The sequence below is a fragment of the Asparagus officinalis genome, chromosome 7 (genome assembly GCF_001876935.1).
Source record: "Asparagus officinalis chromosome 7, Aspof.V1, whole genome shotgun sequence".
NCBI lineage: Eukaryota > Viridiplantae > Streptophyta > Magnoliopsida > Asparagales > Asparagaceae > Asparagus > Asparagus officinalis.
Window position 1 is genome coordinate 17825609 of NC_033800.1, and position 21222 is coordinate 17846830.

At 35.6% G+C, this 21222-nt stretch overlaps 3 protein-coding genes across 4 annotated transcripts in view; 1 reads left to right on the forward strand and 2 right to left on the reverse strand.

Annotated features, from left to right (window-relative positions):
- Positions 7119 to 12722, forward strand: LOC109848894 (transcription elongation factor TFIIS). Its single transcript, XM_020418613.1, is given in 2 exon segments — positions 7119 to 7503; positions 11548 to 12722. Coding segments are annotated over 2 exon segments (1068 nt in total). The 5' UTR covers positions 7119 to 7347; the 3' UTR covers positions 12460 to 12722.
- On the reverse strand, positions 12903 to 14451 carry LOC109848893 (high mobility group B protein 6). Its single transcript, XM_020418612.1, has 3 exons — positions 14010 to 14451; positions 13850 to 13912; positions 12903 to 13202 (listed from the first exon to the last, which is right to left on the reverse strand). The coding sequence occupies exons 1-3, from the start codon at positions 14346 to 14348 to the stop codon at positions 13134 to 13136; spliced, it is 471 nt and encodes a 156-aa protein (XP_020274201.1). The 5' UTR covers positions 14349 to 14451; the 3' UTR covers positions 12903 to 13133.
- Positions 20812 to 21222, reverse strand: part of LOC109850557 (E3 ubiquitin-protein ligase SHPRH) — a 16747-nt gene continuing 16336 nt past the window's right edge. For both annotated transcript variants that reach the window (XM_020420583.1, XM_020420584.1), the window contains one exon: positions 20812 to 21222. This exon is cut by the window's right edge and continues 126 nt beyond it. In XM_020420583.1, the coding sequence (XP_020276172.1) occupies positions 21094 to 21222 (129 nt within the window). In that variant the 3' untranslated portion in view covers positions 20812 to 21093.

A 21222-nucleotide genomic window follows, 5' to 3' on the forward strand; every position in this document is an offset into this window, starting at 1 on the left:
ATAAATTTCTACAAAGGAAAATTATATGACATATTACCATTAATTTATAAATACATATGAGCAATGTAGATAATTAGGCAAAGTAGGGTATACCTTCATAATAATTCCACAATAAACGACCAACTACAATCATTATCACAATTAAAACATAAAAATTGTTGATATACTTTACTAACCTGATACTCGTAATTATGGAATAAATATTGAGTACGAATTTGGAATTGAGATGGTATTATCCTACAGGTAAACAAATAAGTATCAGAAAATAAAAACCATAAGAAAATTATATCAAAAAAGTATTGCTACATGTATTCGGCAATCTCTACATCAAAAAAAAACCATGAGATTTGAGGGTTGTTTTTTTTTTTTTTTGTAGAAAAGAGAAAAGAGAAAAGAGAATTAAGAATATTATTAATTGACTTTTTAATAGGGATAATTATATTTTGATTAGGATTATCAAATATTTGATTACAATTAGAATTTCTTTTTTAAGGTGATATATACATAATATGGGCCTTGGTACCTTTAGAAATTCAATAGGGGGTTGTTATAGTGTTCTCAATCACCAAAGTGTAGCCCTTCACCAACAGTACAAGTATACTTCTGTCTGCAATGCCCCAACCAGATTGGCGGCCAAGATCAGCAAGGACCCCCCCAGCTAACTTTCCGAGTCGTCATCCCCTTAGGACGATTCGGAAGGCGGAACTTGTCGACCCCCCTTTTATCGAAGACAACTCGCCACGAGTCCACTCGACTATTTGCCAGACGCCTTACGAAGCCGACTCGAAAGACGTTACTTCTCGGCGAAGCTAAAGGACAAATTTCTGCTTCGAGCTTATCCTCGTTGACAACGTGTCGAGATCACATCAATGCTTGTCAGTCATCATCATGCCTCTGCCCCCGACAGTCTTCATGACTTATTAGGCCATGTCGTGCTTCATGCGCCACACAGCACATCGTGTCAGCGCCAATCACGTAGCTAGTCTCCAACCGACACATGTAAAGCAAGTGCTGACGCAACCGTCAACACACGCTTCTTCACCACCATCCCGTGCTCGGCTAGAATGACAGTTCTACCCCTCATACCCACAGGTATAAATAGAGCTACTATTTTAACTTAAAGGGGGATCGGATCTCTGGATCTAGACCCTGAACTCGGATATGATTTCAGTCCAACATCGGACTCTGGGGATTCTCCACGAATTCCTTTTCATCTTACTACACAAGAGCTCTCACAGTTCTTCTCACCCCACTCAAGTTCACCAGCTGACTTGATTGTCAGAGGTACCATGCGGGATCCAAGTCTCGTCCTCTCACGAATCTTTCCCTGTGCAGGCTGAGCAACTCTCCCAACTCCGAGCTAGACATTCGGGGAAGGAAACGCCCCTATCCATCATCATCATCTCGTCCCACCGTGGATGCTATTTGGCTGTTTGAGCTCCAGCAGCATCAACAGGGGTGTCATGCAAAACTAAAAGCATGAGGGGCTTAACTGCAAAACTGTAATTGTAAGTTTGGATGGTGCATGAGAGGAGTATGGATAGGGTCTTCAAGTGATTGAGAGTATTGTATAGGATTGAGAACTTAATTATATATGTAGACATACATGTTGGCATTTGGAAAATATAGAAGATTTGACGAGTTTTGTGCAAAATGCATTTATGAATTCCGTGCACACAAAGGCACGAGTAATAGTAGGATCTTTATAGAATATTAGAATTTTTAATAATGGATAGTCATGTTTTGATTAGTATCATCAAATATTTGATTACGATTAAAATTTCTAATTATGAATGGATTTAATCTCATGAAAATTCTTAGGTGAGTATTGAAATAGAGATATGACAGATGGCATTATTTTGTGCACTTAGATGACATTGTTATGTGCCTTAAGGAGTAGTTCTAACTAGTGTACCAGTGCATGGTATTTTTTGAATTCAGTTAATTAGTTTCGAATTAGATAGTCATTTGGTCTTTGTATTATCTCCTTCATTCTGCTATAACTTGTATTCTATGTGCTGATTTTGCGGATTGTCTTGATTTTCCATGAGATAGGATTTTGTATAGTACTTATTAGACAAACAATAACTACAATATCTAGAACTGTGTACTAAATCATCTTTGTTGTAACATTAAATAGGGAATAACGCTGAAGGAGAGAATAATGGTTGATATGTTGTTTGTCCACAAATCATACTTCCTTTAAAAGTACGAGTTCGGGGAAATCTTTCTATGGTCAATATTACTCTTAGTTTTTTTTTAAATATTACATTGTTATCCTAATCTATTCTAATTACCCTATCTTTTTTGAATTGGTAACCAAATGATTTAAAATATTACATTGTTATCCTAATCTATTCTAATTACCCTATCTTTTTTGAATTGGTAACCAAATGATTTATTTTATTCATAATCTATTCTAATTACCCTATCTTTTTTGAATTGGTAACCAAATGATTTATTTTATTCATAATGAGACTTAATATGTTATTGGATAAAATAAATATGTTTAATATAATTCAAATCCTTTTACTTATTTCAGTTCGTAGAAAAATCTACAAAAATATGCTAGCCAGCACCTACAAGTTTTTGGACTTTGTAAAAATATTCTCCAAGTATTTTAAATTACAAAAACAGCCCTATAAATTCAAATTTTTATTAAAGCATCTTGAAAATTATAAATTTTATTTATCTCAATTTAGTGAGAAACTTAAAATAATATGCTAACTAGAAACTGAGAGTTTTTTAACTTTGGAGAAAACATCTTGTAAGTTTTAAAAATTATAAAAACACCCCTAAAAATTCAAAATCTACAAAAAATACCTTAAAATTTTCAAACCTATAAGCATACTAAAAACCTACAAATAACACAAACAAGCCCCAAAAATTTATGAAATTTGCAATACACACTCTGAACTTTTTATAAATTACAAAATAAAACCCCTAAAATTATAAAATTATAAAATTAAAAAAAATCATGATAGTTTCTGACCTAACAATACATTAAAAATATAAGAATTATAAATATCCCCTATATAATTTAAAATTAAAATACCTTAAAATTTTCAAACCTATAAACATACTAAAAACCTACAAATAACACAAACAAGCCCCAAAAATTTATGAAATTTGTAATAAAACCTATAAACATACTAAAAACCTACAAATAACACAAACAAGCCCCAAAAATTTATGAAATTTGTAATACACACTTTGAACTTTTTACAAATTACCAAATAACACAAACAAGCCCCAAAAATTTATGAAATTTGTAATACACACTTTGAACTTTTTACAAATTACAAAATAAAACCCTCAAAATTATAAAATTTTAAAAAATCATGATAGTTTCTGACCTAACAGTACATTAAAAATATAAGAATTATAAATATCCCCTACATAATTTATAATTTATAGAAAACATCCTTAAAGTTTCAAAAATTATAAACAAACATTTAAAATTAAAAATTTATAAAAAACACCCTAAAAATTTCAAATTCATTAGTAAATTGAAAGCATATAAATTATAAATGGTCTATAAATAATTTACAATATATAGAAAAGGGCTATAAGTTTAAAAAATTATAAAAAAGTCCTTAAAATTCATAATTTACAAAAAAACACCATGAGAATTTCTAACTTATAGATACTAAAATGAATACACAAAATTACTAACAACCCCTAGAAAATTAAAATTTTACAAAAAATATCATACACCTTTTAAAAGTATAGGCTTAGGAAAAACTTTTCATGGTAAATATTACCCAGAATTTTTTTGAAAAGAACATAAATAATTAAAAATCTATTAAATTTAAAATTTACAAAAAAAGCACCCTTAAAGTATAGTACATTTCAAATTATCCCTCCAAAGTTTGAAATTTTGCAATGATTTTTTTATAATTCCTTGATTTCAATGTAATGTTTAATAGTTTTGTGTATTTGTAAATTATAAATTTTATGGTATTTTTTTACACTTTTTAAAACTTTTGTGGGTGTTTATTTTGTAGTTTTTTTAATTTTCATTGTGTTTTCAATGTAATCAATATACATCAATTAATGATGATATTAAAGAATAAGTCGTTCTTAAAATTATTAAATCATAGTTAAGTGTGTACATCACTATTCCTATACAGTATAGTTTATATATGCAAAAATTTTCAGACAATCTATATAGTGGTTAAAAAGATTTTGACTCTAACGTACTATTTTTTACAAATTGTATTTAATGTGAACCCACCATATATTTTTGACTGTGCTCATCATAATTTTAATACGTTTGATTGATTGACTATATACATATATAGAACATAGATTACTTTACTTTCTCACATGAGCTAATATTTGGTGCTTAATAATTTAAATTATTACTTTTAAATTTAATACAAAGAGGAGCTCTAATAACATTTATTTATTTACCTACAGCATCATACAATCTCAATTCCTATTTTGTACTGGAGATTTATTCCATAGTTACGCGTATCAAATTAGTAACTAAAATAATAATTATTTATGCTTAAATTAGGATGATTGTAGTTGGTCACTCAGTATAAAATTTTTATGAAGATATATAACTTAATTACTTTTTATAGCTATATGCACTGCCCATGTATATTTTATAAATTAGTTCTTAATTTGACATATTAAATTACTTTTCCCTTGTAGAAATTTCTTTCTTGACTTTTAGACTATGTAATCACTATATCACCATTCTAGCATAGAAAGAACCTCACTCTAAATAGGCTCCAAGTCAATGTTTGAGTTGCATTGAAGTATATACTATTGTTACTATGTGTATATATTTTAAGAAAATCATGTCAACACTTTTTTAAATAGAAGAGAATATTCTAACATCTGATATTATAAAAACTAAATATAGCAAATTGAATTATTAGCAAAAGAGAACTTACATCAGAAAAGTATGAATAATAAGATAAAGAGGAAAGTTAATGATATTGCTAATAGTACTACAAATAGCAAACTACAATGTAAAGTTAACATATTTTGTGGAGACCAACTACTACCTATAAGCATCGAGGTTTTCATATATATACTTTATAATTTATTAAAAATGGTCATATAATCTTATATAATAAAATTGATTTAATATTGAATAGAAATATCGTTGTAATAATATCATTATTAGGAAAAATTCTTCATGAATCGATATGTTCTTTACGATATATAAGCTATGCACTCCAAATTCTTGTGTCTTTTATAGAGCAAAAAAGTTTGAATACGAGCATGTTGCTCTCACAAACAACAAAATCTACTTAGGAGATATGGATATTCCATATGAGTTATGTATTCTATATACAATAAATTGCCCTAGGCAACTGAGTTATAATAGTATTTTTTATTCACATCATTTGGGGTAAGATTTGATAAGGACCTTGCATCAAAGATTTTATATATGTATTTAGAGCATATGGCGAAATATATCATAATCTTCCTGTTTTAATTTCGTAAGAAAATAATTCTTCACACTTTCAGTTTTACTTCTATGATACAGAGAATGGGCTATAGAATTGAATGAGAATATTATTTTAGATAATATAAATATGAGTGAAATATCAACTAAAAGTTAACGTGAATATGAGTCAAACCACGACTAAAAGTTTAATGGACATATTGCAAGTAAATTCATATGCAAAATTCCTTTGCGAATTGAATGATCACCCATCTTTTGAAGACTTCAAGATACTAATAAATAAAGATGTTGTACTATATTAATGCGTTTATAACTTACAAATAGTAGATCACGTGGCCACAGTCTGGGTTGAAAGGAAACAATGACAATATTTTATTTGAGAGAGAGAGCTTATTGAGTTGATGATCAATATAAAAAAAACTTCGTTTTTTATTATTATTTTTACTCTATTTTTATCAATGTAAATAATCATGATATTCAACCACGTGCATTGCACGTGCATCTCAACTAGTAAATTTAAAAAAAGGAAGAAAAAGAACAAGGGCCAAATACCGAAGGACAGGATAATAGTATACTAATATAATACATACTCGGACTAATCAAATCAATTATATTTGAGATACATTAGAGAGAAAGTTTTTGGTAATAGATTATTCTTTAAACTTAAAGAAAAATAGCGCATATTTCCCCTAAACATCCGATTTTTAATACAACATTCGAGATTCGAGAATATTGGGGGGCTATTATCTTATGTAATGTAATAAAAATATTTGCGTTTGAAGTTAGGGGAACGTAATCTCTTTGTAAAGACTAATCATATTTAATTTATTCAAAAGGACAAAACATCATAGTTTAAAAAAACTACAAGGCAAATATATTATGCCTTTTTGTGTGATCAAGCCAGAAGTATACGGGACGCATGTGAGTCATTCTGCTTCTTGAACAGCTTGACAGACACGAGACGACCATTTAGGATCAAATAAAGCAAAATAGTCATCTTATACAAAGACTATGTTTGGCAAAACTAGCTGAAAGCTGCGAGATTATAGCTGAAAGCCGTTAAGCTAGCTAAAAGCTGTGAAATTGTAGCTAAAAGCTGTTAGCTGTGTAGCTAGCTGATTGACTAGAGCTGTTTGGTAAAAGTAGCTGTACAACTAGCTTAAATTTGTTAAATGACTAAAAAAATATGTAATATTATTAATATAAAATTAAAATTATTAGAGGCAAAAACGGAAGAAAAAAATTGGCATCTCATTCTCAAAGACAAACGCTACTTGAGGTAGCTTTCCAAAAGCTACTTGCAAAAGACACAATCTCCAAAATAATCTTCTTCTATTTTTGATCACCAAACAGCTCTACTAGCTTATTGACCAAGTCAATAAGACACAAGCTCTTAGATAAGACACTTTTTTTTGTTGCCAAACAGTGCCAAATAACCCTTGTTTCCATCGGATTCGGGTACGTATAAAACGCTCTCATGCGTTGTATCCAATCCGAACAAGACCCACTTCGACGTGAAAATCGCTACAAAATCTAGGACCGAACTCAGCGACACCCAAACGGCACCATCTTATGTGGGCCCCCCGTACGTCAGACATCCGAACCTCATTGCTCTTGTGGGTGGTGTTATAAAAACTAGGCTCTGGAACCGTACACTTCGCCATCCATAACGCCACCCTCACGTGTCGACTCCTCCGTTGGACCAGTTCCTCGCTGACACCCTACTTACCAAGATCGGGGAAATCGACCGACACGTGTCCTTATGTCAGCCGTCAGATCGCCTCCCCCGGCAATCCCGACCCGAACTCGTATAAAATCCCTGGATCAAAGTTTTAAGGACCCCTTTCGTTCACCGGAGGAGGTGAACCCTAAAAACCGGTCCTTTTCTTTATTTCTACGGTTTCAATCTTTGAATCTCAATGGAGAAGGAGCTCGTGCAGACGTTCGAGGCGGCGAAGAAGGCGGCGGATGCGGCGGCGGGAGGACGCGGAGCGCCGGAGGAGGATCGATGCGTCGACGCCCTCAAAAACCTCAGGAAGTTGCCGTTTCCATGGACATTCTTGTGAAGACCGCAGGTAATTTTTCGATTTTTGGGCGATTTTGATGTAATTTATATTGTTTTTTTTGTTGAATACCCTTAATTTATTGAACGCCCCCCCCCCCCCCCCCCTCGTTTTTTTTTTGCTGGCGGGATTGGGGATTTTGGGTGTATGAGTTTGATTCGTTGAAAATTTGAGAAAATCTTATCTCGCTGGTATTTTGATATTTACTTTGTTTATAATTTGTACCTGCACTTTCTTATTGAAGCCATCTAGATATTTGATTATGCCCTTTTCAGCAGGTTAAAAATTGCTCCATTTGGATGGAGGCATTGACTATATTTTTATAATTTGCAGAAAAAGGCTGGAATTTTAGTACACTTTTGTGTAATATACTAATTTTAGGTGCAACACTTCAACTAAAGAAACTTGTTGAGATAATTCGATTCACATATTCAAGATCGTTAATAATTTATCATGAAGTAGAAAATGTTGTCTAACATATAAATTAAATAAATATATTGATTGATTTTACTAGTGTAACTAAAATATAATAATTTTTCGCAATCTTAAAAGCAACAAGAAGGTATGTATACGTTATTTACATCAACTTTACAATATCAAAAATGACAAGAAAAAGCAAGAAAAAGGTGTTGCAAATGCAGTAACTGAAGGGATAGTTGCAACTGTGGGTGCAACAAAACAAATACCAGGCAAAATGACCTGGTTACATGGGGGGTGTTTGTTTGCATGCAAGTGAAAGATGAAAGTGAGAAAGTTACTTTCATTTAACAATTAATGTGTTTGTTTTCATGTAAGTGGTTATAAAAGTGAGATGCAAAAAAGTTGTCACATATTATTTAATGTAATTTTGACTTCCCTTAAAAAAGTGGTGAAGTCTAATTTGATTAAATAATTTTAATTATACTTTCTAATTAATCTTATTTTGCCACGTCATCTTCACATTGTACTTTCGATAATAATTTAATTTTTCAAACAAACACTGTATTTCACTTGCGTACTGACATGGATGTAAAAGTCATTTGCAAAAAAAAAAACTTACATATTTTAAATTCACTTTCAGATTGCCAAACACCCCCGCAGTTCGCTAGAAGTCGCTCACTTGCATTGCAACTGCAATCTCTCCAATTGCAAGCTACTAAACTGTACCTTATTGAATTGTTCTTTTAATACATGCTATGCCCTCTATTATTTTATTATGTTTAAAACTTAGTTTTTAATTTTCTATGTAATACCTTAATTTTTTTGGCTTTTCTAAAATAGTTTTTAATTTTCTATACAGTACCTTAATATTTTTGACTTTTCTGTATAGTACCTTAAACTTAGTTTTAAATTTGCTACCAAACAGTACCTTAGTATTTTTGGCTTTTCTAGACAGTACCTTCAATAAACAAGTGCAGGTACAAATTATATATATAGATATAAATTCTATGAAATTGTAGAATGCTACTGTTTAGATGTTCAAAAATAGTGCTATATATATAACCAAATTCTTTGGTATGCTATCTTAAGTAATTGATGGATGAGTAGGTATAGTTTGTGAATTAAGTTACAATGAGTCAGACTGGAATTTTAGGTTTGCTTACATCGTGCCCGTGTACTCACACATGCAGGCAATACTTCCTTCACGTTCTTGAGAAATGGGTATGCTAGTCTCTTGTTTTCAGATCAAAATTTCTCTTTTATGTCTACATGTAATCACTACTGAATTTGAATAAAAGGTTAGAAGATGTGTAACAAATTTAAGGGGTAGATTGTGAATAGCAAAAGCCTTTTGATGATTTTTTTTTTAATTATGCATGAGGTAGTGGAATCACATTTGCATAGAATTTGTGATTATCCACCAAAAGCAAGGTGGGTTGAAATACCTCAAAGAGCAATTGTTGTTAATGCGATAATACTGATAGTGTGCAAAGTGAGGAAAGAGTAATAGTGTAGACGAGAGACGAAGGGGGAAAAGTAGAGTTGAGACAATTACTTCCATTTTTTTAATGAATTGTCAAACAGTTCATTGGTAAACACGATGGTCATTTTGTACAGATTCTCTGTGTTTCTTGTTGTTCTGTAGAGATCTTCTCAGGGTCATGGATAACTTATACAAGTCACTACAGAACTTGCCACTAGACTGAATTCCTGTGATTGGAGAATCACTGTGTTATATTTGCTCATCTAGAAAAGAAATTTCCCTACTTCTCTCTGAGGTGCATGGATTTATGAATTGGATGCTGGAGATGTTGACCATCTTAGACCAAGATGTAAGGACAGCTAAATAAGCTTGTTTATATACACGATTCATCTGGCAAGAGGCTAGCACTAGAAGTTCTCTTTTTTTGTCCAGATCTCTTTTTATCTAGTTTTAGTAACATTGGGATACAAGGTATATTTGGGGGTTTGGCACAAGTTTTCAAAATAAATAACACCTTTGAAGGATCTTCAGGAAAACTTGAGGGAAACGATTTTTCCCAAATATCAACTGATTATGAGTACAAATTGTTATTTGGGGGTTTGACCAGGGTTTTCTAAGGCTTTGAAAGAACTTTAGAAAAAAAAATTGAGGGAATTATTTCCCCCTTATATGAACTGGTTTTTTTTTGTGGTAAACAGTTGCTTGCAATACTTAGGATACCTAGATAAAAGATTGCAATTTGATTTCTGTCATCTAAAGCATACAGAGGTTTTTTTTTCTTTTTTTAACTCAAAAACTGGTTCTCCATCGTTTTACATTTTGTGCGTAAAACTGTTGCTTTTTTTTGGTTTGTTTTTTGTTTGTTAATTGAACTATAACTACTATCACTCTTATCTTTTTCGGCTCATCTGTGTCGGCTCATCTGTGTCGCATCCTGTATTATGCAATGGGACTTTTCTAATTGACGTGATGGGGTGCAAAATGATAGCATAGTACAATACACCTTATTCTTTCCCTCTCGTGCAGTATAAAGAGAGAGTTTATAGTCATCACTTGTCTACTTTGGCTGGTGATTGATAATATTTTTTCAGCATTTAAATTCTATGAAGGGGTGAATCTGAAGATGCATAAGTTTAAAGGGCCAGTAATGGTTATTATCAGAATGGCTTTCTTGGAAAGCAGATTACCTACATGGAGTCACTTAATGAATCTGTAGTATAACACATAGATAGGTCAAACATGATCTGATTCATATATTGTATCTTTCTCATATCTTTTCTCAGCTGCATGTGCTGATCTTTTCCATCTCATCTTCAACATTTGACAGAATTTGTAAGCCCAGTAGCTGTATGCTTTTACAGTAGTGATTCAAGTCGATTTTCTTGCCTGTTTCACTTTTCAGAATGCTAATTTCCAGAATATTTGATATCTCTTATCTCTCTCTTTTCGGAGTAGTCTTGTTGACTGGTTATCTAGCTGTGCATTCCATTTCAGTAAAGCAGAATTTTATCATGGAATGCTATTTGTAGTTCCTTTTACGTATGAGAAGAGGCATTTGATATCTGTGTGCACATCATCAACATTTATTACTTCCAGTGTTAGCTAAAATCATGGTTGATAAGTAGAAAGGCATCGTGGACTTTTGTCGTTTTGTTTTAATCCTATACCAACTTATAATGAGAAGTTCCTAAACATGACATATGCATTAGAGGTGTTAATAACAAATTGAACCAAATAAATTGTTAAAACTTTAACTCATTATAATCTCTGGTGTTATATCCCAGGACTATAGTGAGTTAGATTAATCGAGGGTAATACAAGTCCCCAGTCCAAACATAGCCATAAAGACTACAAGTGAAGTTACGTTCGTGATGATGTATAGTGGCCTGTGATATATCAATAAAATTTCAAATAATTGTTTGATAGGTATATCCAATCTGATGCCGTCAAGTGTCATCTTCGATGTTTTGTTTTTCTTAAAAAAAAATATTTTTCTTATTATGTAATATTCAATATTTATGCTGGTCTTTTGCTTTTAACATATTGGTTCTATGCTGGTCAGTTATTAGTAGTTTGTGTATATGCTGGTCTTTTGCTTTTAACATATTGGTTCTATGCTTCTATCTCTTAAACTGTAATTGCTTGTATTTCAGGTTGGTAAACAACTCCGTACTCTTACAAAACATCCCCATAAAAGGATTCAGGCTGTGGCTTCTGACTTGTTGAAGTTCTGGAAAAATGTTGTCATTGAAGAGACAGCGAAAACTGATAAGAAAAATGGGGGCTCCAACGGCTCGTCAGAGGCTGATGTTAAATCTGAAAAGGCAGAGGTTGTCAAAGTAGAGAAGACCTCAAAAACGGTTACTGGAATCAACACATTATCAAGGTCAGAAAGTATCAAGGGGGAGAAAGGTACTTCTAACAATGGAATAAAAATTGAGAGGATATCAAAAGCTGAAACTGTAAAGGTTGAGAGGACGAATGGGGCTCAAGAAGTTCCAAAATTGACATCAGTGGTCAAGTGTAAGGATTCCGTGAGAGATAAACTCCGAGAAATTCTTGCAGAGGCCTTCTCTAGAGTTTATAAGGAGACGAGCGAGAGCGAGAGAGATGAAGTGAAGAGCATCTTGGATGAAGTGGAAGCCTGTGACCCGCTTCGTACAGCTGTCACTGTAGAATCCGCTATGTACGAAAAATTAGGGTCTTCAACTGGATCTCACAAGATGAAGTACAGATCAATAATGTTCAATCTCAAGGACAGCAAGAATCCTGATTTCAGAAGAAGGGTTCTCCTTGGTCAAGTCCAGCCTGAGAAACTTGTTGATTTGATGCCAGAAGATATGGCGAGCGATGAGAGGAAACTTGCGAATAAACAGATTAAAGAGAAGGCGTTGTTTGAATGTGAGAGAGCAGGTGCTCCCAAGGCTACCACTGATCAGTTCAAGTGTGGGCGATGTGGGCAGCGAAAGTGCACATATTATCAGATGCAGACTCGGTCAGCTGATGAACCTATGACAACTTTTGTTACTTGCGTGAACTGCAATAACCATTGGAAGTTCTGTTAATTTAAATTTAGGCAGTTTAGAATGATTCTATTTACTAGATTGAGTGGCCCATTTAGTATTTTAGGGGTGGCCCCTTTTCTAGACCACGTTATTTGGAACTTATTGATAGTTTGTTCTTCTTGTTTCAAAGTGTAGTCTGATACTGTAGTTAGTTTTTTTAGGAAACGCGGGTTGTAACTTTGGCTCTTGTGAGCTCTTCGGCACGTAATAATGTTGTTAATATTTGGTCAATATGTGCAATGAGATCTCTTTATTATCTGATTCACCTCAAACATGTGTTCTGTTTCCATCTCTTTGTAGGTTGTTGTTGCCATAACTAGAAGGATGCGTGTGAGTGATTTGCCCCAACTTGATTGAATCTTTGTTTTAAAGAATGTGCATATGTAGAGGCACAACAGGATAAGGAATTTTTTTTTATGCTGACCAGGCTTGAAGAATATCAGTAGCATAAACAAGAATATTTATATCATAATTTAACATTAAGATCAGGATATTTCTTGTACTTGCAACGAGATATAATATAAATATATGTCATGATAGGCAGACAAGTAATTTGGCTTTCTTGACTGAATGCACATTAATAACTGTGTATATCAGGAATTGCCATCCGTGTGTAAACGATGGTGCGGAGAGGGAAAGGGGTAAAAAAAAAAGAAAAGAAAGGAAAAAAAAAGCTAATTCTTTGCCATCTTTTCCTGCAGCGAGGGCTGTTCTGGTCCCTTGCTTTTTGCACAGTTTTGTTCCTGAAAAGAAGTGAAGAGAAGATGTAAACGGAGATTTTGAGACAAATAAAAACTCTGCAGTCCAAGGGGGGAAAAGGTCATGATTAAGAAGGCTTAATTTTATACTCTAAAACAAAATCAAGATAAGACAGAAAGCTAATTAGTTTTTCACTCTATATGAAGCACAGAACAACTGTTCAGGTGTTTTGCTTTCATAAATTCTAAGAAATACAATAGATTCACTTACATAGGCAGAGCCTGAAAAGAACGAAATTAACCCTTATTATATATATATTTTGTGCTTGGTAGTGATGTGTCACATCCTCATCCACTCACTACCCATGTGAATGTGGTCTCATATTTGCACCCACCAGCCAGAAATTAATCTGGCTCATATATGATTTGAAGTGTTTTTAATAGATTTTATTTATTAACTTGTTGTTTCACTGCGCATCAAATTGATATCAGGGGATGGTATATATCAGCTGTCACTTTGTTCAGTAGAACAAGGTCTAAATTTTCAGATATGACTTTTGTAATATTTTTGTATAGCTCATTTAACAAAATAAAATAAGTTCCAGTAAAACATCAACTTTTTCCTTGATATTATCATGAGGCAAGTAAACAAGAAAACCATCACGATTGAAATATCTAAGAAAACCACTCACCTTCAATTTGGCATCTCTCTCCTCTTCTTCTCCTGCTCTGAGAGATTTCATTGGACCAACTCTCTGCATTTGTGTCAACCAAAAGACAATATAAATTATTATTATTTTAAATCAAACAAAAAATAAAATAAAAATAAAAATTCAATTAATCACAACTCACCACACAAGATCTAAGATCCATAAACCAAATAATCCTCTGAATCTCCAACTCCATCTTCTTCTGCTCCTCCCATCTCCTCTCCATCTCTCTAAACCCCCTCTCCAATATCCCCTCCCTCTCTCTCATCAACCTCTCAGTCTTCTCTCTCTCAACTCTCAGCCTCTCTCTCCTCTCTCTCGCCACCCTCAGCTCCTCCGCCAGCGACGCGTCGAGGGGACCGAAGGCCTCGATCAAATGGTTCTCCTTGCCCGGACCCTTTTCGATCCCGATCGGCTTCGGCTTTGGATTCCATTGAATGTTGCTGCTTTTGGGCTGAAGGGGTCTTCTCAAAACCTCCATTTGGTTTGAGAGTTTGAATTTGAATTTTTTTTTGGGGGGAGGGGAGGTAACGGCTAGTTGTTATTTATAAATGGAGGGTTTAGATTTTTTTCGGGGAACGTGAAAGTACATATGGAGAATAAACGAAATGACTAAGGTTAGTATTAAGATAGGGAAAAGTAATGGCGATGTCAGGTAATTTATAGAAAGATTTAAGGTGTCAGTTTCCTCAGTTCACGGATCTGAAGAGTGAGGGAAATTTTGGAATTTAGTGTGTGTGTGTTTTTTTCTTTTTTGGTTGGATGGATTTGACTCATGGGACAGTGGGAATCTTTCGACTGCTTTTTTTTCATTCTTTTTTCCTTTTTTTTTCCTTAGTATCATTGTATGAGTGATGATGGATAAGTAAATGATGATGTTTTAAAAATTTGGGGAGAGATTATTAGATTTGTGAAGAGTTTTGAATGCCAGGGTACGTCTTGTATGATGGTGTCTCGAAAAAAGAGAGGAGAGGTTATGAGGTGGATGAGACTTTTGAATGCCGAAGTGCATCACGCGTGTATGTAATTTATACTCGCATTGAGAATGTAATTTTTGTAGAGAATTGCTCTAACCCTTATTAATGCATTCGTCATTCTCACCTTTTCAATTTAGAATTCTTAAAACATTTTCCATCTTTGTATTTACTTGATTTTTTTTATTGAAAGTGACTCTATTTAATTTGCGATGTTTTATAAATAAAAAAGTAGTGTTAATCGCAAACTGGTGCCCTATAGTATCAACCAATTGCAAAATAAGATTAATGTAGTTCTATTTGCGTAAATGAACTCCGAGTGAATTCTTCACTCTTAAAATCCTTAGAAATGTCTTGAGGAGGCAGATAAACCCTCAATAGTCCTATTTGTGAGGATAGACCAACAGTTACTAATTCTTTTTGACTCCTATCAAAGAGTTGAAAAAGTTCACTAAGTAGACGTATTTGCACGTAAACCCGCTACAAAGGGTATATTCATCACAAATAGAGTCTATTCGGCACTTGCTATACTAGAGGTCTATACGCAATTAACCCAAAAAGTAATTTTGCCCTTACCAAAAAGGAACTTACATCCATATTGACCTCGCACTGTTTATACATCAATCCACTTGTACTAAAAACAACTGAAGTACGACTGTAGCCAGTCTTTTATTTTTACAGTTTTAGTTGCCATTTTTCCAGAATCCTAAGAAATAGTACCAATCAAATCAGAGCATTTGTAATGACAGAGACAAAGAAGTAGACAAACCTTAAAACTGACCATTTATGGAAGAGGCTTTGAAAATTAATTATTTTAATTGAATTCTTAATTTGGGACTAATTGCACATTAATTAGCCTTCGACAGTGTTGCGCTTTGAAACTTACAATTCTTGTAGTTTGATTTTGGCGGACGCTTCTCTGGGGGAATTTGTTCGGACTCTTTATCCTGAGTAAACTTTTGACAAATCCATACCTGTATGTGCGTGTGCGTGTGCGTGAGAGATAGGCCTCTATATAGGAGGGTAAAGAAATTCTATAAAGAAGGTTTATATGTCTTTTAATTTTTTTTAAATATGTCAAAATCAGACTGCAGAGTCAAATGAGTTTCGAAAGTCTATGTGAAATCATGTTCATTTTATATTTTTAAGATATGTATTTTAATTATTCACTCCGGTGGGTGGCGTGGATACTCAGTGACAATATTGCCAACACATCTTCGCTCTCATAGCAGAATGCGGGAAGGAAAGATCAGAACTATATTTGGTCTGGCATCCCCATGCCTTCTTGCCAAAGATTTTCTTGGTGTCACAAAAAGACATACATATTTTAACGAGAACGTATCAAATGACCCCGAATGTGTTTCAAATAGATATTGACTATTAGATTATTGAACATTGAGATTTGTGTTGTGCGCGGCGCGGAAGCGGGACAACTAAACGGGCGTGCTTCGAGAACCAAATCAAACAAACGTCGAGATAAAAGCCAAACAAATCAAAACAACGGCACAAATCCAAACACAATAGTTTTACGTGGTTCGGCAAATTGCCTACGTCCACGGGGCAAGAAGGGGATTGTGTTTTCACTAATAGAGAAGAAGAGTACAAACTGAGATTACAAAACGCTCAAACCATTCAACTAATCTCACCAACAAATCTCTTAATCTCTCCAAATAAACCCTCAAACAATTGCTCAGAAAAACTCTCCCTTTTCTGTGCTCCAAATATCCCCAACCAATCTCCAATCCAAGCCCAAGAAACCCTAATTCGTATGTTGGTATTTATAGCAAACATCAAACCCAAACTGAACAGGAAACTCAAACCGGGCCCTGACCCGATTGGCGGTCGAACGCCCAAAGCTCGCGATCGACCGCGATCCAGCGACAGAGACCAAAAAGTCCTACAGGGTCTCGCGGTCGACCGCGCCAAGTCCAGGCACAAACCCTGGATCCATGCACGATCGCGGTCGACCGGCCTTGCGCCGCAGTCGACCGCAGAGCTCCCAAATAGAACCCTGAGCTCTTCCAACACTTGTTCTTCACCAAACTTCTAGCGGTTTCTTCAATTCTCCACATCGGTGAAGTTTCTACCAAAACTGGGCCGACACCAACAAAGCCAAATGCCGCACTTGCTGCTTCTTAATCCTCAACAAGTCGAGACCCAAACGGGAGTGCGAACACTCACTTAAACGTCGGTATCTACTCACCAAATCGGCTGCATCAAAACTGACTGCTTATGTATCCTCTTGCCCAAGGAATCAAGCCTTCACGTAGTTCACCCAAACGGCCTCCAAAGACCCTCAAACAAATAGAAAAGTCTGCAACTCTTCACCAATATCATCTGCATCCAAATCCAAATGATCCACAATCTGTGTCACCTCAGCTGGAATCCCAAACGATACAGTATGATCTGGAGTATATGGAGTAAACTCCACCCAACGTGGAGTAGCATCACCCTCCACCTGCTGCGATATCTAAACGACCTGATCAACACTCTCCACCTGCTGAGAGTCAAAAGTGAAAAGTGACATTCCTGCTCAGAACAAAATCAGAAGCTCCCAACCAATAATCAAATGAGCCTCCGAATCCTAAACGCGCAATCGGATCAAATCTCACATCCTCGATATGACCAAATGCTGGGTAACTAAATATCCGACGCCAACCAAAATCTGAAGCAGCTCCACCAGATCCAAAATCTCCAAACATAGCAATCGGTAACTTATGTATAAGATGACCCAAACATGTCGAAGCCCGAATACTAAATCCAATGCTCGACAACCAACGCCGATCCCCCATAAGATGACCCAAACATGTCGAAGCCCGAATACTAAATCCAATGCTCGACAACCAACGCCGATCCCCCTCCAGAAAGGAACAACCAATCAAAAATATCATCTTATCTCATCCCCACAATGTTTCCTCTACAATGAAGTGTCTCAAACTGTCATGAGCTCAGCACAAATGCAGAAATAGGTCCATCTTGTACCTCCCGCTAAAATCAGACTAAAGTACCTTCACCTTCTGCTAATACACTTCTTCAACTGTTGTTGACTACTAGGACTTCAAAACCAACGGGACTTGGTTGCAACCCACAAATGCCTAGTACAATCCCCAACATAGGAAACCAAAATACCAATTTACCTTCTAATGATGCCTCCTTGGAAGGCCCCCGAATGCCTAAATGAACACCAAATAGAAGACCCCTCAATCATCAAATAGAAGTGTCAAACTCTACCTCGGTCTCCTTGCTCATACCAACATGCTCAAAGGACTTCAATATGCAGGTCAAGGGCACTTCTCAATAACCCAATGCACCGTATCAACAAACAAATAACACAGCCTCAAATCCTTCTATCTCGACCAACTATCTATTGTCTCAAAGCACCAACAAATGAAGAATAGATCTAAACTGATAAAAGAGAGAATTTTACCTCCAAATAAAACCCTAACAAGAGTCTCCAAACGATCTCACCCCGCACGACGGCAACGAGATCCACAAATAGGAAAAACCCTACTTTTATCTCCAACCGAAGCCCTCGAAGAGCCTCCAAAGCGATCTACTCCTCCAAATAGCTCAAGCGCTAACAAACCAATGCGGAACAAACGAAGAATAGATCCAAATTGAAAAAGATAGAGTCTTTACCAAAAAAAAATCACACATTTCTCACCAAACGAAGCCCTAGCCGAACTTCCAAATTGATCTACTCCTCCAACCAAGACAAAACCCTAGATCTGGAATCTGGAGCTCTGATACCAATTGTTGTGTGTGGCGTGGAAGCGAAACAACCAAACAGGGCGTGCTTCGAGAACCAAATCAAACAAACGTCAAGATAAAGGTCAAACAAATCAAAACAACGGCACAAATCCAAACACAATAGTTTTACGTGGTTCGGCAAGTTGCCTACGTCCACGGGGCAAGAAGGGGATTGAGTTTTCACTAATAGAGAAGAAGAGTACAAACTGAGATTACAAAAACGCTCAAACGATTCAACTAATCTCACCAACAAATCTCTTAATCTCTTCAAATAAACCCTCAAACAATTGCTCAGAAAAACTCTCCTTTTTTGTGCTCCAAATATCCCCAACCAATCTCCAATTCAAGCCCAAAAAATCCTAATTCGTATGTTGGTATTTATAGCAAACACCAAACCCAAACTGAAAAGGAAACTCAAACTGGGCCCTCCTGACCCGATTGGCAGTCGACCGCCCAAAGCTCGCGTGCACGATCACGGTCGACCGGAATTACGTCGCGGTCGACCGCGCAGCTTCCAAATAGAACCCTGAGCTCTTCCAACACCTGTTCTTCACCAAACTTCTCGCGGTTTCTTCAATTCGTGCACGGATGCACTTTAAACGTCGTGATCCATCTCTATAAGACAAGTTCTTGTATTCTAACTTACCATCCATTTGACACGTAGTGATCCCCGAGCCAACACGTGCTCTCCCGACACTGACATCTTCCTGACACGTGCCGCCCATATCGATCGACTTCTGTACTTCCTCACGTCGACGCGAAAGTCATCACTGATAAAGCCACAGCGTTAACCGTGCTCTCTTCATAAAAAATAAAAAACACCAACTACAAAATGGAGTCATTTCGTGTTCATTCCTCAAAAACCTTCTCCTCTCCCGCCAGCCTACACAAAACAAATCAATCCGGTCCCAACAAACTTCTCATCCGCATGCCAAGATCCGACCCGAGACCCGTTACCCGAACAGTAGCGACGATGCACGGTAAGATGAGCCACGGGTCCGCAGCACCACCGGAACATGAGGAGGAGGAGGAGGATAGCAAGATAGAGGAGTTGGTTGAGGAGTTGGAGTCTTTAGAAGAGGAGGCGATTGCCGGAAAAGACGAGGGGCGAGAGCCGCTGGATTACGATCGGAGGGCCCACATATTTGACGAGAGTTCCCGGGTTTTTCAGGAGCTTAAAGAACGGAACGGTAGAGATAGCTTTACTGCAGGTAGCGGTAGTGAGGAATGACAATGAGGATTAATTGGACTTGAGTTGCAAATATATTTTGCATGCGTATCAATATATGGTGACGTCATTTTATAGTATTAACAGGCGCTGTAGATTTGCAATCTTGTGTAGGGTACTTTTTCCTTAATTGGAAGTTTGGAACTAACACTCTTATGTGCTGGATTAGTCTCATTAGTGTTAATTATAGAGCTTTGGGGGAGAACTTGATGTCTAACCCTCACTATGATGGGGGTAATATAAACAAAGGACAAGGACGTGTGGTTTAACATCATAAGCAATGCAGGACTGAAGAACTCTATACAAAAGAATAGCATATGCTATATGTTGACAGCTAAGTTGTGTTTGGTAAAGCTAAATGTCATCTGTTACATACTAGAAAGAAGAAATCGCCCCTAATAGCTCAGCTCAATATTGGCTTAGTGGTTAGGGCTTGGGGCCTTGGCTCAAAATATTAAGGACATCGGATCGATGTGTTTATATCATGTCTATTCCTAATTTCTAATTATTAGGCATTATAACACCTATGTCATTCGCCCAGTATACCTTCTGAACTGTGGAAGGGGGGGGGCTAACCCCTGGGATTTACCTTGTTAGGTACTAAATCCCTAGTTAGTACTAAAAGCCAGAGGTTTCTCGCAACGAAAGAAACGAGAAAAATGTGAGAATTCTTATCTCTTGTAAAGCCACACTTTGACTCCGTTTATTTAATAGGTAACAGATGGATCCTAACATCTGAAACCATAGTACTTGATCTATTAGTAACAGAGGAAAGAATGTCAGAAAAATGTGGAGATAAACTTGGAAACCTCACTTCTCCAGTTATAAAGATGGTACCACTAATTAAACATCAGAAAGAGATAGTAAAGTAAAACCAAAAAAAAAACAAAAAAAAACAAAAAAGGATGTCAAAGGATTGACTCAATCGTCCCGAGGGAGCGAAGAACAGAGGGTTGAAAGGATACTAGAAGTTTTTCATTCCAAGGCTAATATATACAATTTTCATTCTATTTTGCATTTCATCATTATTGTTAAAAACCAACTGGTTCAGAGTAACACACCCAATTTGTTCAATAATGACATCATTCTGAGACGATTTGAGCTATTCATGTTAGTTTATACATAAGCACAAGACTAAAAGAAAGGGCTTAACTGACTCTCGCTAAGCTAATTAAAATCTTAAATTTACATGATACAATCTATAAAATAAAATAATAAATAAAAAAAAACTCCTTTCTCTCCCCCGCCAGTCATTATAAACTGCTAACCATTCATCAATTTGCTAGTTCCGTTCTCAATTGGAGACGTGATGTAGAGTTATTCTGACTCTCCATTAATCTTCTCTCGGCGGCTAAACCTGCAGCGGTAGATGGAGGCAAACGCCGAAGACTTCCTGCAGAGAT

Coding starts and splice junctions, on each gene's coding strand:
- LOC109848893 (XM_020418612.1), bottom strand. CDS start 14,348: ATGGAGGTTTTGAGAAGACCCCTTCAGCCCAAAAGCAGCAACATTCAA. Junction 13,913..14,009: donor TGGATCTTAGATCTTGTGTG/GTGAGTTGTGAT, acceptor ACACAAATGCAG/AGAGTTGGTCCAATGAAATC. Junction 13,203..13,849: donor AGAGAGATGCCAAATTGAAG/GTGAGTGGTTTT, acceptor ACTTCTTTTCAG/GAACAAAACTGTGCAAAAAG.